Genomic DNA, 13,957 nt, shown 5'->3' with positions numbered 1-13,957 from the left:
AATCAACCACTAACCGAGATAGCCATAATGCCTCCTTGCAAGCCTCTGTGGCTGCAATATACTCGGCCTCTGTAGTAGATAAGGCAGTGCACTTCTGCATCTTGGATATCCACGACACAGCACCTCCTGTGAATGTAAATACATAACCGGTAGTAGACTTCCGGTTATCTAGATGACCGGCATAATCCGAATCCGTGTAACCATGCACTAATGCATCCTGTTTGCCAAAGCAAATGCACATATCCTGTGTGCCCTTCAGGTATCTCATGACACCTTTCACTGCTTCCCAATGCTTCTTGCCAGGGTTGGCCATGTATCTAGAAACCACTCCCACTGCAAATGCAATGTCCGGCCTAGTAGCAACCATGGCATACATGAGACTGCCACAAGCTGAAGCATACGGAATCTTGGCCATATCAGCCCTGCCACTATTTGACTGTGGGCTGTCCATAGCACTGAGTTTCACATATGGAGGCAAAGGAGTACTAGTCTTCTTCCCCCCATCCATATTGAACCTCTGCAAAACTTTGCCAATGTATTCCTTCTGAGACAAATACAACACATGCTGATTTCTGTCCCGAAGTATCCGCATACCCAAAATGTGATTTGCATCACCTAAATCCTTCATATCAAAGGTTTGATGTAGCCTCTGCTTCAAGGCATCCATCTCCTTACGAGATTTCTCGGCAATCAACATATCATCAACATACAAGATGAGGATCAATAGACTGCCATCCAAAGCTTTCTTGGTGTATAAGCAGTGATCTATGTCACTTCTCCTGAATTTCTGGGATTTCATGAATGTATCAAATTTATGATACCATTCCCTTGGTGCCTGTTTGAGCCCATAAAGACTCTTTTTCAGCTTGCATACAAGCTTCTCCTTTCCATTCACTGCATAACCCTCTGGCTGTTGCATATATATCTCCTCATGGAGATCACCGTGAAGAAAAGCAGTCTTCACATCCATCTGAATCAAGTCCGGATCATCATGAGCAACCAAAGCTAATACAGCTCTAAGTGTGGTCATTTTGACCACTGGAGAGAAGATCTCATCAAAGTCCACACCATATTCCTGCTTGAAGCCCTTAGCCACTAACCTGGCTTTGTATCTTGGCTTTGCATCAGGTGCAACTTTGAGCCTGTAAACCCACTTGCATGGCAAAATCTTCTTGCCTGTAGGCAAATGCACCAACTTCCATGTTCCATTTTTGTGCAGAGAATCCATCTCTGACTTCATGGCACGCTCCCAAGGAGCCTTGTCTGCCCTCTGTAAAGCCTCCTTATAACATGAGGGCTCCCCACAGTCAGTGAGCATCAAGTAGTCAACCCCTGGAACAAACCTGTCAGGGGCTCTGGAGGGTCTTGTGGACCTCCGTACCCAATGACCATCATTTGCAGGTTGCTGTCCAGTCTGCATATCACCTACTAGTAGCTCCTGTTCCATGCCATAAGGCTGAAAAATCATGCCCGGTATCTCCTCTAACTGTGGGATATCCATAGGGATATCTTCTGCCATCTCTAGCTGTCCATTTGGACCATTTTCAGCACCATTTAAGGGCTGGTTTTGCTGCTGTAATGGCTGATTTACAGCCCTTGGTTGTTGTCCATGATGTCCATCATCATCAAAGATGACTCTGCCAGGCTCCTGTTGCCTTGCAGGCTCCTTATACATGCATGTTTCATCAAAAATGACATCATTGTTGCGTATAATCTTTCTATTCACGGGATCCCAAAGTGTATACCCCATTTCACCTGTGTCACCATATCCTAGGAATATGCATTTGTGAGACTTAGGATCAAGTTTGGTGCGCATTTCCCTGCGTATGTGCACGTACGCAACGCAACCAAACACTCTCAAGTGCTTGTATGACGGAGGCTTCCCTGTCCATACTTCTTCTGGCACTTTCCCACCAAGCCTCGTGTTAGGTGACCTGTTTATAAGATGAACGGCTGTCATAACAGCTTCAGCCCAAAAACCATGAGGTAACGCAGCATGTGACAACATAGAACGGACCTTCTCCTGAATGGTCCTGTTCATCCTCTCTGCTGTCCCGTTTTGTGGAGGATCATAAGGAGTAGAGAGCTCCCTCTTGATGCCTTTAGCATCACAAAAGTCCTGAAACTGTTTGGACATATACTCTCCACCATTGTCGGAACGCAAAGCCTTCAGTGTTTTGCCAGTTTGATTCTCAACATGAGCAACAAACTTCTGAAACACTGAAAATGTATCACTCTTCAAACGAAGAGGATAAACCCACACCTTGAATGTGGCATCATCTATAAAAGACACAAAGTATTTTGCCCCTCCCAAAGAAAGCTGAGGCATCTCACATACATCTGTATGCACAAGCTCTAACTGAGCATCTTTTTGTCCAAGAGCTTTCTTGTGGGGGCATTGGAGTTGCCTGCCATATATACAATGCTCACAAAACTGAAAACTTGAAAACTTTAGAGAAGGCAAGTAACCAAAACGAGACAATTGCTCCATTCCTTTGACACTCATGTGTCCCAACCGGCTATGCCACATAGAGATTTCCGGCAGTTCGGTTGCATTTACATTAGCATGGTGACAAACACCTGCATGCATGAAGTAAAGAGTGTCCACTTTAGAGCCTCTAGCAATAACGTAGAGCATCGGCAACGGGGTTATTCTTGCTGGGAATGTATTCAATTAAGCCTCCAAACGGCTGGAAGATTTGACTCTGTCTCGCTTGTCTATCACTCCATTGGGCATAGCCATGCTTTGTAGCCATTTGAGTGCTTGATGATCTGTCGTAATAACTGTGAAGTTTCTCCCATAAAGGAAAGGTTTCCAATGCTTAAGAGCCATCATCACCCCCATTAACTCTTTGTCATACACTGAATAATTCTTCTCTGTGTTATTTAGTTTTCAGCTATAATATGCCATTGGGCGCCCTTTCTACTGGAGGAGGACAACTCCTATGCCTAAATTGTTGGCATCGGTAATCACCTCAAAAGGATCTTCCCTTGAAGCCAACTTGAGAACTGGAGGCAATGTTCTTCATTGCATGGAATGCCTCGATTGCTTTGCTCGTATAATGGACACTTTTTGCCGATGTGTCTTTACGTCCCTGAGCAAGTCTGTAAGAGGTGCTACAAGGTTTGAAAGTTTGTCCATGTGGGAACTGTATGCTTGACAAAGACCTACAAAAGAGCGGATCACTTGAGCATTCTTGGAAACATCTACCTTTTCAGGGTCAAGGCTAATCCTATCTACATTGATGACATATCCCAGATAGTGAACTTTCGCTACTCCAAATTTGCTCTTTTTTGCATTGATGTAGAGCTTATTGTCTCGCAATAGTTGCAAGACCTTTTCAACATCGTGCTCATGCTACTCTGCAGAGCATAAAAGATGAGTATATCATCTAAAAAGATGAACATACACTTTCCTATGAGCTCCACAAAAATCCGAGACATCATCTTGTTAAATGTTGCCGGTGCGCATTGGTGAGTCCGAATGGCGTCACCACAAACTTGTAGTGGCCGCATTCAGTCCTGAAGGCTGTTTTTGGAATGTCAGCTGTCGTAAAGATCCGAATCTGATGATAGCCACTTTTGAGATCTATCTTCAAAAAGAACTTTGCACCATTGAGTCAATCATGAATATACTCATCTTATTGGTACATATGCTATGAGTAGTGCCACATGTGAAACCAAGGGCACACTTGTTCCTGCCCCTTGGATATTAGGTGTGAAAGGACACCACAATTATTGTATTTTGATATTGTGGAGTCAACCCCCAAGCTTCACACATTGTATGCTATCTTCTTTGTGTGAGCATCAACCACCATCTCTCTTTAATGTGCTTGCTGCTGTTTATTCTCTGTGTGTTCTTGTCTGTGTGCAACCCTAACCCTAATAGTGGTGTTAGAGCAGGGTTTCCCCCTTCTGACAGCCTGTTGTCGGTTGTGCTTTCGTCGACGTCTGTGCGCTTCCGTTGACTACCCGGCTGTCCGTTTCCGTTGCTTGCAAAATTCCGTCTCCGCTCCTTGCCGCCTAGTGTTGAGGGCTCCACCAACGCCCGGTCCACTGGTGGCGCTTGCACCACGGTGGCGGCGGCTGGCTGAGCCCCGCCACACACGTGGCAGAGGCCACATTTTGGCAAAAATCTAGGTGCCCATTCTGTTGCCGTGGAGATTCGTTGGTCGCTGTCGCCCCGCCATCTTCGCTGCATCGCCGCCTTACGACCAGTAGCAATCCGTCGCCAAAGATCTTCTCGCCGGTTTGCAGGTTGCCGACTCCTGCCCATTGCTTGCACGTCGCAGTTTGCACGCTGCTAGCTCTCCCACGCTGTCCTAGCCTGCATTAGCATGTCTGTCGCCTCCCGTTAGCAACACGGGCGCCTTCCGACCATCTCGTCGTCGGCGCTTGCAATAGCCTACATCAACACGTTTCCCGCCTCTCGTCAGCAACACGGGCACCTCCTGTCAGTAGCGCCATCATCGATTTTTGCAGTTGTAACCTGCCTACGCCAAAGAGCCGCCAGACCTACAAACCCAACAAAATCAAGGTTTCGGCCGTTTAGGTAACGGGTTTTTGGTTCAAGTCAAGGGGCTTTTGTACATTTCTTGCTTCATTGCAAAAATTAGGTGCATGCAACAGTGCAGGGTAACATTTGGGTGCAGGGCTCGGAAATTTGTGCTTAATTGCACAATTACAAGACAGAGAAATTTGGGGCTTTCTTAAAATTAGTGCTTAATTGCACAATTAAAGCTCATTAGTACACAGATTTTTGGGGCTTTTGTGAATTATGTGCAATTGACACACAAATCAGCCCATTGGTGATCAAAAATTTGGGGATTTTTAGCATTGCTTATTTGCAGCCTTGTATTCGGGGCAAAACATTTGCACAGGGCTTTGTGGTTGCCTGGCATTGCACTCCGGTGCGTTTTGGATTTTGCTTGTGTAGGTGCTTTTTACAGCATATTTGGGTGCACGTGTTTGCATATCTCTTGGTGAAGAGATTTCAACAAATGGCTAGAAATATGACCGATATGTTCAAGGTTTTGTCCTAAGAGGACAAATTGGATGGCAGTAATTACTTCCTTTGGAGTTTCATGGTCCGGAATCTTCTTGTGGCCAAAGGATTATGGGGTTGTGTCAGGTGAACATGTATGCCCTGTTGACATAGCACCTAACACAAAACAAATCTTCCAACATGTGTGGCAGTGATGGGGCTTTTGTTGCCCAAGACAAGGGCGAGGGAAGAGCCAAACACGGTTTTCAGCCAAAGGCTGATTCGGGACAGCCTTCACAAAAGGCTAAAAATGATGCAGGCAAGCCCAAGAAAAAGGGCAAATGTCACTACTGCAAAAAGCCAGGTCACTACTTGAATGAGTGCAGAAAAAGGCTTGCAAAGGAGAAGAAAAAAGAAAGCGGCATGGCTGTAGATTCTTCTTCATCACTTGCAGGGAAAGATGATGCATCAATAAATCTTGTGCAGGATGAGTGGACTTTCCTTGTTTGCAATTATGAATCATGATGCATCATTGGAGCATATGTCTCTTAGTGTCAATGAAAGACACGACACACGGTACTTTGACAGTGGTGCTTCTAAACACATTACCTCATGGAAGGATTTGTTTAAAAAGCTTATGGCTGTCTCTAAAGGTAAGTGGGTAACATGTGCAAACAATTCTTCTTATCCAGTTCAACGTGTTGGTGAGGTGATCCTCACAACATCAGATGGTGCAAACTTATGTCTTCCAGATGTATTGTATATGCCAGGGATTAAGAACTTGTCCGTCTCCTCTTTTGCTAAAAGAGGATATGCAGTGAACTTTGAGGACGACAGATGCACAGTGAAAGACCGTGAAGGTGGCTATGCATTGGTCACTTCCGGCACATTGTACCGTAGGTTATATCAGCTTGACAGGTTTGACAGGAGAGCATGATGCTCATGTGGTTACCACTCTTACACCTGCCAGGCATGAGGCAGAATTGTGGCGTGCCAGGTTTGGGCATGTAAATTATGGCAGTTTGATGCTATTGCAAAGACAAAGTGGTACAGGATATGCCTCATGTAGAACTGCCACCAAAACATGTATGTGAAGGATGCATATTGGTTAAGATGCACAGAAATGCATTCCCAAAAGATGGATCAACAAGGATTGTCCGGAAATTAGAGCTTGTGCACAATGATGTGTGTGGTCCTATGTGGACACCATCTATTGGTAAGCATCTATACTTCGTAACCTTTATCGATGACTACTCCAGATTTGCTTGGGTTTATCCCTTGAAAGCAAAATCTGATGTATTTGTATATTTTCAGTATTTTGTGACACAAGCTGAAAATCAAACAGGTTGCAAAGTGCAGACCCTCCGTACAGATCGAGGAGGGAGGGGGGGGGGAATACATGTCCATTTCTTTCAAAGCTTTTATGGCAAAAAAAGACATCAATGCACGATGCCATATTCTCCTCAGCAAAATGGTGTTGCTGAGAGAAAGAATAGGTCTTTAATGGAAATGGCTAGATGCATGGTTAAAGGCAAAGGCTTGCCTCACAAATTCTGGATGGAGGCAAAAGTGTGTGTGCTACACATGTTTTGAATAGATGCCATTGGGCGCCCTTTTTGCTGGAGGACAACTCCTATGCCACTCCTCTTGGACCCCCCCATCCCCCGAGTTTTGCGTGATTGCCCTCTTTACATTGGCTCCCATACATATCCTGATACCTTGGGTAGCCCCCTTTTGGGGCTTTGATAAGTCTCTTTATAAAAAATGATATCTTTCCATGTGTAAGTCTTGGCAAAGCCACGTGGTTCAGACTATAAAGTCTCATCGCAATTCCATGCTACTAGGTGAAGCACATTCTTGGTGTCATAGACATTGTCCCATCATGCAGGCGTCTCTCTATTACAATGACCTCACCATCATGATAGGTTGCCTATTTCCTTGCTTTGTGTGCCTCGTGAACCTGTATCATGCCAACCGTCCTTTGCTACAAAGGGGTGATGTAATCCCCTATGTAGATCTTGGTGCCTTTCAGTGCAATCCGTTTGGCCATAAAAGCATGACAAGCAAGAGCATCCCTGAATTTCAGCAAAAGAGGCTTCTCCTTGGTCATGTCTTTACGTGCTTGCCGCACATTAATGAATGGCATTCCATCCACGCCCATTTGTCTACATAGTTGTTCCTCATCAACTTTGGGGGAAGCTCAAAGGGGAAGCCCAATCACTTGTACATTCAATGCACAAGAGTGTTGGCATTTTTCCTCTTCCAATGGCGCTTGCATGATGGCATTTTGGTCTACATTTGGGCATTGTTTACGTGCCACTTCCACCCATTTGGAGGTGGTTGTATGCCTTTCTTAGCACCTTCTACCCATTGATTGGTTGCTTCAATATCCATGTAACATGCAGCGGAAGTGTTCGTAATCAAGGATCCTGTCACACATGTCTCACACCGCCTTCTGTATCCTGAGTTTCATGAGTTTAGCAATCCACCTTAATGACTTCAAACTTTAAAGAGATGAAGAGAGAGAGAGAGAGAGAGAGAGAGAGAGAGAGAGAGAGAGAGAGCGATATGGACACCAGATTGGGTCCCAAATTACCCATTGAAGGGCCCCCTATCCTGTTACCGGAATAGTATTTGCTTTATTTCTTTAGAGAGAATGACTATGGACTGTAGATAAGCCAAATGCAAGATCTCGGAGGATCGGAGGCCTGGCTGACCTGAACTTGGTTGTAGAAAGCCCCCTAGAAACCATGCGTCTAATGCCTAGCCAAGAAGGAAAACATGCGCAGCAATTAATGGCATTTATTGCTGATTTTTCCAGTCGTGGGCTGAATTTAGGACAACCGACTGCAGTATAGCTGGCCTACTGGTCATCCTAGGTAGTATAAATACCAAAGCCACAAATCGATTGTGTTATCTCATAATTCACCAAGAGCTAAGGCAATCAAGGGCCAGGACAGCCAAGGAGTTGCTAACGCAAAGGGGTGAAGGATTGCAGGTCAAGGGTAGAGTTATCTCAGCACCAAGAAAGGTCAAGTTTCTTGTATTTTCTTTTCAGATTTGCATCATTCTAATAAAGCAAATACACCATTCGTGGTGGGGGCCCTACAGAGGGTATTCGGGACCTAATACAATGTCCTCTCCTCTCTCTCTCCCTCTCTCTCTCTCTCTCTCTCTATTTTCTGCACATCTTCATTCAGTTTTGTGCGTTAATTCCGTTGCGAAAAGTGTGTTGATTTCTGATCATTGAAGTTACCGATCTCCCCCGAAGCTTCTGCACGTTACACTATGAGAAGCTGGTTCTGAGCTTTGAGTAGAGCTATGGTGTATGCGGTAGGCGGAAGAGCAAGGTCTCCTTCGGGGGAGACATCTTCCGGCTGATGGGTACTCTCCTCTGTAGACATGATGTTGAGGTCGGTGGTCGTGCCGGAACGCAATCTAACCATCCAAGGATGCCCTCACGCTAGGATGCGGTGTTTGTGGACAAGCTGAATATGATACCAATGTAACATGCAGTGGAAGTGTTCGTAATCAAGGATCTTGTCACACAAGTCTCACACCGCCTTCTGTATCCTGAGTTTCGTGAGTTTAGCAATCCACTTTAATGACTTCAAACTTTAAAGAGATGTAGAGCTCCCTATCCCGTTACCGGAATAATATTTGCTTTATTTCTTTAGAGTGAATAACTGTGGACTGTAGATGCAAGATCTCGGAGGATCGGAAGCTTGGCTGACCTGAACACGGCAGTAGAAACACCACAATGAACTAATCTCGAGCCTATGCACTCTTCGCAAGGGTATGAGGAAGGGTTGCACACCTGAGGCTGAGAAGGGACGCACACCTGAGGCTGAGAAGGGACTGTAGTGGACTGTTCTAAGCTATGAATGAATGTTGAAAATGCTTATGAATGTTGTGTTACCTTCACTAGATGGCTGGGGCAGATGTGGATGATGAATGGAATGCTGAGAACTGAGGTAGAACTGAAAACGCAGGATTGAAGGGTATTGTGCACAGGCCGGGTTCTGTATATGCAGAAAACGCAGGAGATCTTGCTGGAAACTGGCCCGGGACTGCATGCACAGCTGCGTTGATCTACTGTAGGCTGCTGTAGGCTTAACGCTGATGCCCAAGGGTGCTGAAGAGGCAAAACGTAGGCCTGAGGTGAAGGGGGGAACTGCTGGCTGCAGGCGGGTATGCTCCTAGGGCTGAGGAAGAAGGCGCCTGAATCTGAATGATCTGCTAAGCACAAAGGCTTGCCTTTTTATAGTGGTTGAGAGTTGGTCAAAGTTGGCTGACTGGACATAAAGTTATTAACCTTTGTCATAAAAATGGCATTAAATGCTAATAAAATACTATAAAATATTGAAAAAATACCAGATAAATCCTACTTAATTTCCTAAGGCTTCTATGATGTTCTAAGTGATGCACATGCATATGAATGCATGTTATGCAAAATGCAGAGTGCTTTCTAATGCAAACCCTAAGGCTTCTACTGACTCTACATGCATGAATGATTCTCTCCTAGTGGGTTAAGGGACTTGCCTAACTGACTGACCCGCTAAGGCTGAGGAATGACCTACATAGCTCGTGCTTGACTTATCCTGGATTGAGGATATACAATGGGGTCACGGCATACGACAAATATCATCCTACTGGGTTCTAATAATGTACAGATGTTGCATTGCTGATGATGAGCCATCTTGTCACCATGCACTGAGTGCAGAGTGCATGAGACAATCCATCTTGAGGCCTGCATTTTTAGTCGTGGCTTGTTCTAGGCCTTTTTGAAGCTAACAACACTGCCATCTTTGAGCTCATGTGCCTCCAAGGCTAGGGCTGCTTGTGGTGATATTTCCCCATCTTCTGTTGCATTGTCTGTAATGGGGGTCTTAAACTCAGTATTATGCTTCCAAAGGCTCCCTAGCTGCAATGTCCACGCAGCCCTACATGATGCTGTTATTTCTTCCAGCTGTTTCTGTAGGTCCTTTTTAAGACCTGGATTTTCCTCCTGTTGCTGGAGGAAAATGTCCTTGATTGCCACTAGGCTGTCCCTCATCATTGGAGTGAACTTGTGTCTTGGGTTCTTTGCTACATGGTTTTCCAACCCTTGTATCAGCTCCGTCAGCTTGCATACTATCCATTTAACCTATTATTGTGTGTTGTTGCCATTCTGCAGAGAGAGAGAGAGAGAGAGAGAGAGAGAGAGAGAGAGAGAGAGAGAGAGAGAAAGCTGTATTAATGTCTACTAGAGGCCGAACTTGACCTATGAGACAAATCAATGTACAACTGTCAATGTCTTTAGATGTCCAAAAAAAAAAGAGGACAAAATGAACATGAAATAAACTATGAAAGTATTGAGCTAGTGGGGGGGGGTGTGATGGATGGAGCACTACTGCTAGAGGCTCAGTATGCGAATGTATGACTGTGTTTCATCACCAATGATAAAAACAAAGCGTCTGAAGATTCATGTTTTAGGTTACCATGGACTCAGATTCTATGAAGATCAGGGACCTTTTTCTCGAAGTTTTGCAACCACTGGTGAACAGGCTTTGCGGATTTGGCGTATTTTATAGTAAAGATGCTGCACGGGTGAGATGCCATCTAGTGATATCAGGGTTTATATGTTTTCCAACATAATGGAAAGTAAACTGTGAGTATTTTTTCGTTTCAACAGCTCGCACCATACGAGTTTTTGACCGCTCGAGATAAGTTCAGACAGGCGCCTCCACCAGGGCTTGATCCGAGACAGTTTGGGGCGGTCGAGGCTTGCTTTGGAGCCACCATCACTCTGTATCATACATTCAAGCTGCTTTTCAGCCATGGGATCCGACCGGCCTTCGAGATGCTCAGGCAGAAGCTGCAATCAGGGTGTGTGGTGCCCTTATTGCTGTGATTAAATAATAATTAAAGCTACCATTGTCTGATACCATACCCAAACTTGTCATCTAGGCCGTTCGCAAGACTAATGGGAAGAAATGAGAAGCTGCAGCAGATCAAGCTGCTTATGCAGAAGCATGTGGGAAATGGTGCCTCTAGCCCCAAGTTAACAAAAATGCAGGAACTAATGGCAGATCATTTCAGTACAGTGTTCTCCCAATCTTTTGAAAAATATAAAATATACACATAATAAAGGTAATTATATTAGAGGTGTTGGGCTTTGCACTCGTGCCCCCTTCTGGGCCAGCATGGGTACAACAGACACGAAGGCAAGGGCCCCCACTGACATTTCTCACTAGTAGCTTCATAACCTAGGGCTAAGTGGCTCATAAGAGCTTCACTGAAGGATAAGTTATTATCTTTTTTTTTTCCATTATAATTTGACAGTTTCAAGTTTTTTTTTTGGATGCAGCTGCAAATGATCCCACTAAAACAAGGGTGATTATTTTCACGAATTTCCGTGAGAGTGTGAAGTAAAGCTCCATTCCATGCTTGTATGCTCAAGTGTTTCTATAATCAGCTTGATTTTTCTGCACTTACTGCATGTTGGCGTTCTTTTATAGCATAATCATCTTCATATATTTGCAGGGATATTTTAGAGGCACTTAAAAGCCTTGGAGATAATGTGAAGGCAATGGAATTTATTGGCCAAAGTTCAGGTATCAACTCTTGGATGCATTCATTACCTGGTATAGTGTTACTAGCTTTATTGAGTTAATTGGTCATATAACCCCAAATAATCACACCGGGGACCTTAGGCAATATTGGAACTCATAGAAGACGAGAAGTCTTGGTGCAGCTTCCACACCCATGCAGTCATGGCATTCCCCCCCACATTTTTTCTGACTTTTGGAAGTGGCTGCGGGACAGTTTCAACCTAGGAAGGTCACTCTCTTCCTCTAGCACCTTGGACAGGCAGTTTGCACTGAAGGGCCTTGTAGTAGGCACTTGGCTGGCTATTGGCGTACGATCAGCCACTTGCTCTGGGTGCGGTTTTCACACGAGGAGTCTCAGCATCACTGCTTCTAGGATCCTCTGCCTCTTTACAACTGATCATGGAACTGTCTGGGCAGTTACTTGGGGGGCCATTACATGGACCACGGAGGCAGGTCCAGCTCTCCTGTATGAGGAGGATGGGGATGGCATTGCCCTTTAGCTCTCATAGTTCAGGATCACAACCATCACAGCTTTGTCAGCTCCGGTGCCCCCCTGGACCCCTAACACCCACATTGACTAGAGCTGGGGATTATCAACAGCATCGTGGCCTGGCACATTCGGCACGCACCTTGCAATGAGGCTATCGAGGGTACTCTTACCCCTCCAGGACAGCCCATTAGCTGCACATTATCCACTCCCTACATACTTGGAGCAGTGCCCGTTCCTCACATTGGCAGGAATTGTCATATCACTTGGCATTATAAGCTTCCCTGTGTGGGTTCCCCCCCGACCTCCCCCAAGGATATAGTGTCCCTCTCAGAGCGGCCAGCCATGGATGGATCACCCCCTTCTCTTTTTTGAGCATCTTATGGAGGGTTGTACCTCTACGAAGGATTGGAGTCCCCCCAAGGGCAGATGTATGTTTTTCACTAATAGAAGGATTTTTTCTTGGGAAAAACATGGACAGGATATCTTGGGAATTCTCCTTTTAGGCCTTTGTGCATCTTGATATAGGAATATTGGTCCACACGTGCATGTAGCTTGGTTGATAAAACCTACCTAAGCCACCTACAAACCATTTCATCTCTAATAGCTACACCATTCGGTATTGAAACATGGCTACTCCTCATAAGGGGGCCTTACAAATATGTGCTAGATAGTACCTGTTATGTCTCGACCCGCCTTGGATTAGGGCCAGGGGCGTATGCTAACCCAAGATTAGGATAAGGGTTGAGATTAGGGTTAAGGCTTAGCTGGGGCGTGGGAACTTTAGGGGTTCACACATGGGCTAAAGGCGCTAGCAAGAAGAGGTCTAGATTGACTAAGAGCTTATAATTAATAGCCTAGGGCTAATAATGGCTGAAATCTTATAAACAAAGCATGAAAGCTTTTAAATAAAGCAAGGGCCAATAATAGCCGGGTTATTACTATATAAGTGACCTTGTGGTCACTTATTAGACACCAGAGGTCAAGTAGTCACATGGTGGCCTAGGGCTACCAAGGAAGCGTGTAGGATCTCGTGGGGTTGTGGAGCTGCAAAGTGGGTGGTTCGGCCAGGCTTGTGGCGATTAGGCCTTGGACTCGGGGGTGGTTCGAGGCACTAAACCTATGGTTGGGTGGTGAGTCGCTAGCCACAATCCATTGAAGTCATGCGATGCGTACGACGATGTCAGGTCTAATGAAATCTCGTTAGGCTTTTGGTTTTAGGTCAGCTAATCCTTGGGCATAGTCTGCGGAGACCTTACATTGGTATCATTGCCTAGAGCCTAGATGTGACAAGTGCTAGAACCCAAGGCATGAAGGATGTACAAGATAGTACCCTCATGCAGGCTGTTTTGGCAAGAAAGCCATGGTTACTCTGCATGGATGTGCGGGAAAGCAAGAAAGGGAGAAATTCCTTGCGGGGATGCGCATGGACATGTGAGAAGGTAAAAAAGCACCGTCATGCAGGCTAAAAATCACCTCCTCGGTGAGCACAAAACCATGATATGGTTGGTAGTTTTTTGCCCCTTGCTTTTGCCCTTTGTTGTTTTGGCAGACAGGGATGGGCAATAAAGCAACCAATGTATGGCGGCATGGCGTCAGGAGAGGGGGTGGATTGTAGCTTGATGTACATGTAAAGGGTGGAGTAGACGGCCAAGAAGCAGAGGTGGGTAGGGCTATGTCTCAAAGAACAGCCCATAAGGGGTCGACTATGCAGGTTGGCTGAGCCAATCTAGGGCCAGCTAGCCAAGGGCAGCCAACGGGGCAGTGCTGCAGCATGTACAGGTCGGGCAGCTACGCGGGTGCAGCGTATGCAGACCAGGCAGATTGTGCACAGGCAAGTGGCATACAACCACAGGCAGCACACAAGTTAGACCTGGGGCAGCAGCGTATGGG

General features: G+C 45.6%; 1 protein-coding gene across 5 annotated transcripts in view; it reads left to right on the top strand.

Annotated features, from left to right (window-relative positions):
- The window catches only part of FANCM (DEAD/DEAH box RNA helicase family protein), a 125,229-nt gene that overhangs the window by 96,394 nt on the left and 14,878 nt on the right, over nt 1-13,957 (top strand). For all 5 annotated transcript variants that reach the window (XM_086782567.1, XM_086782569.1, XM_086782570.1 and 2 more), the window contains 5 exons: nt 10,460-10,573; nt 10,659-10,852; nt 10,934-11,064; nt 11,334-11,394; nt 11,510-11,580. In XM_086782567.1, the coding sequence (XP_086638693.1) occupies nt 10,460-10,573; nt 10,659-10,852; nt 10,934-11,064; nt 11,334-11,394; nt 11,510-11,580 (571 nt within the window). The remainder of the gene's footprint in view (nt 1-10,459; nt 10,574-10,658; nt 10,853-10,933; nt 11,065-11,333; nt 11,395-11,509; nt 11,581-13,957) is intronic.

This window comes from Cibotium barometz, chromosome 44, assembly GCF_041138505.1.
Source record: "Cibotium barometz isolate CiBa-2024 chromosome 44, ASM4113850v1, whole genome shotgun sequence".
NCBI classification, from domain to species: Eukaryota; Viridiplantae; Streptophyta; class Polypodiopsida; order Cyatheales; family Cibotiaceae; genus Cibotium; species Cibotium barometz.
The sequence above is the reverse complement of the archived record's forward strand: the minus strand, read 5'-3'. Positions and strand labels throughout refer to the sequence as shown.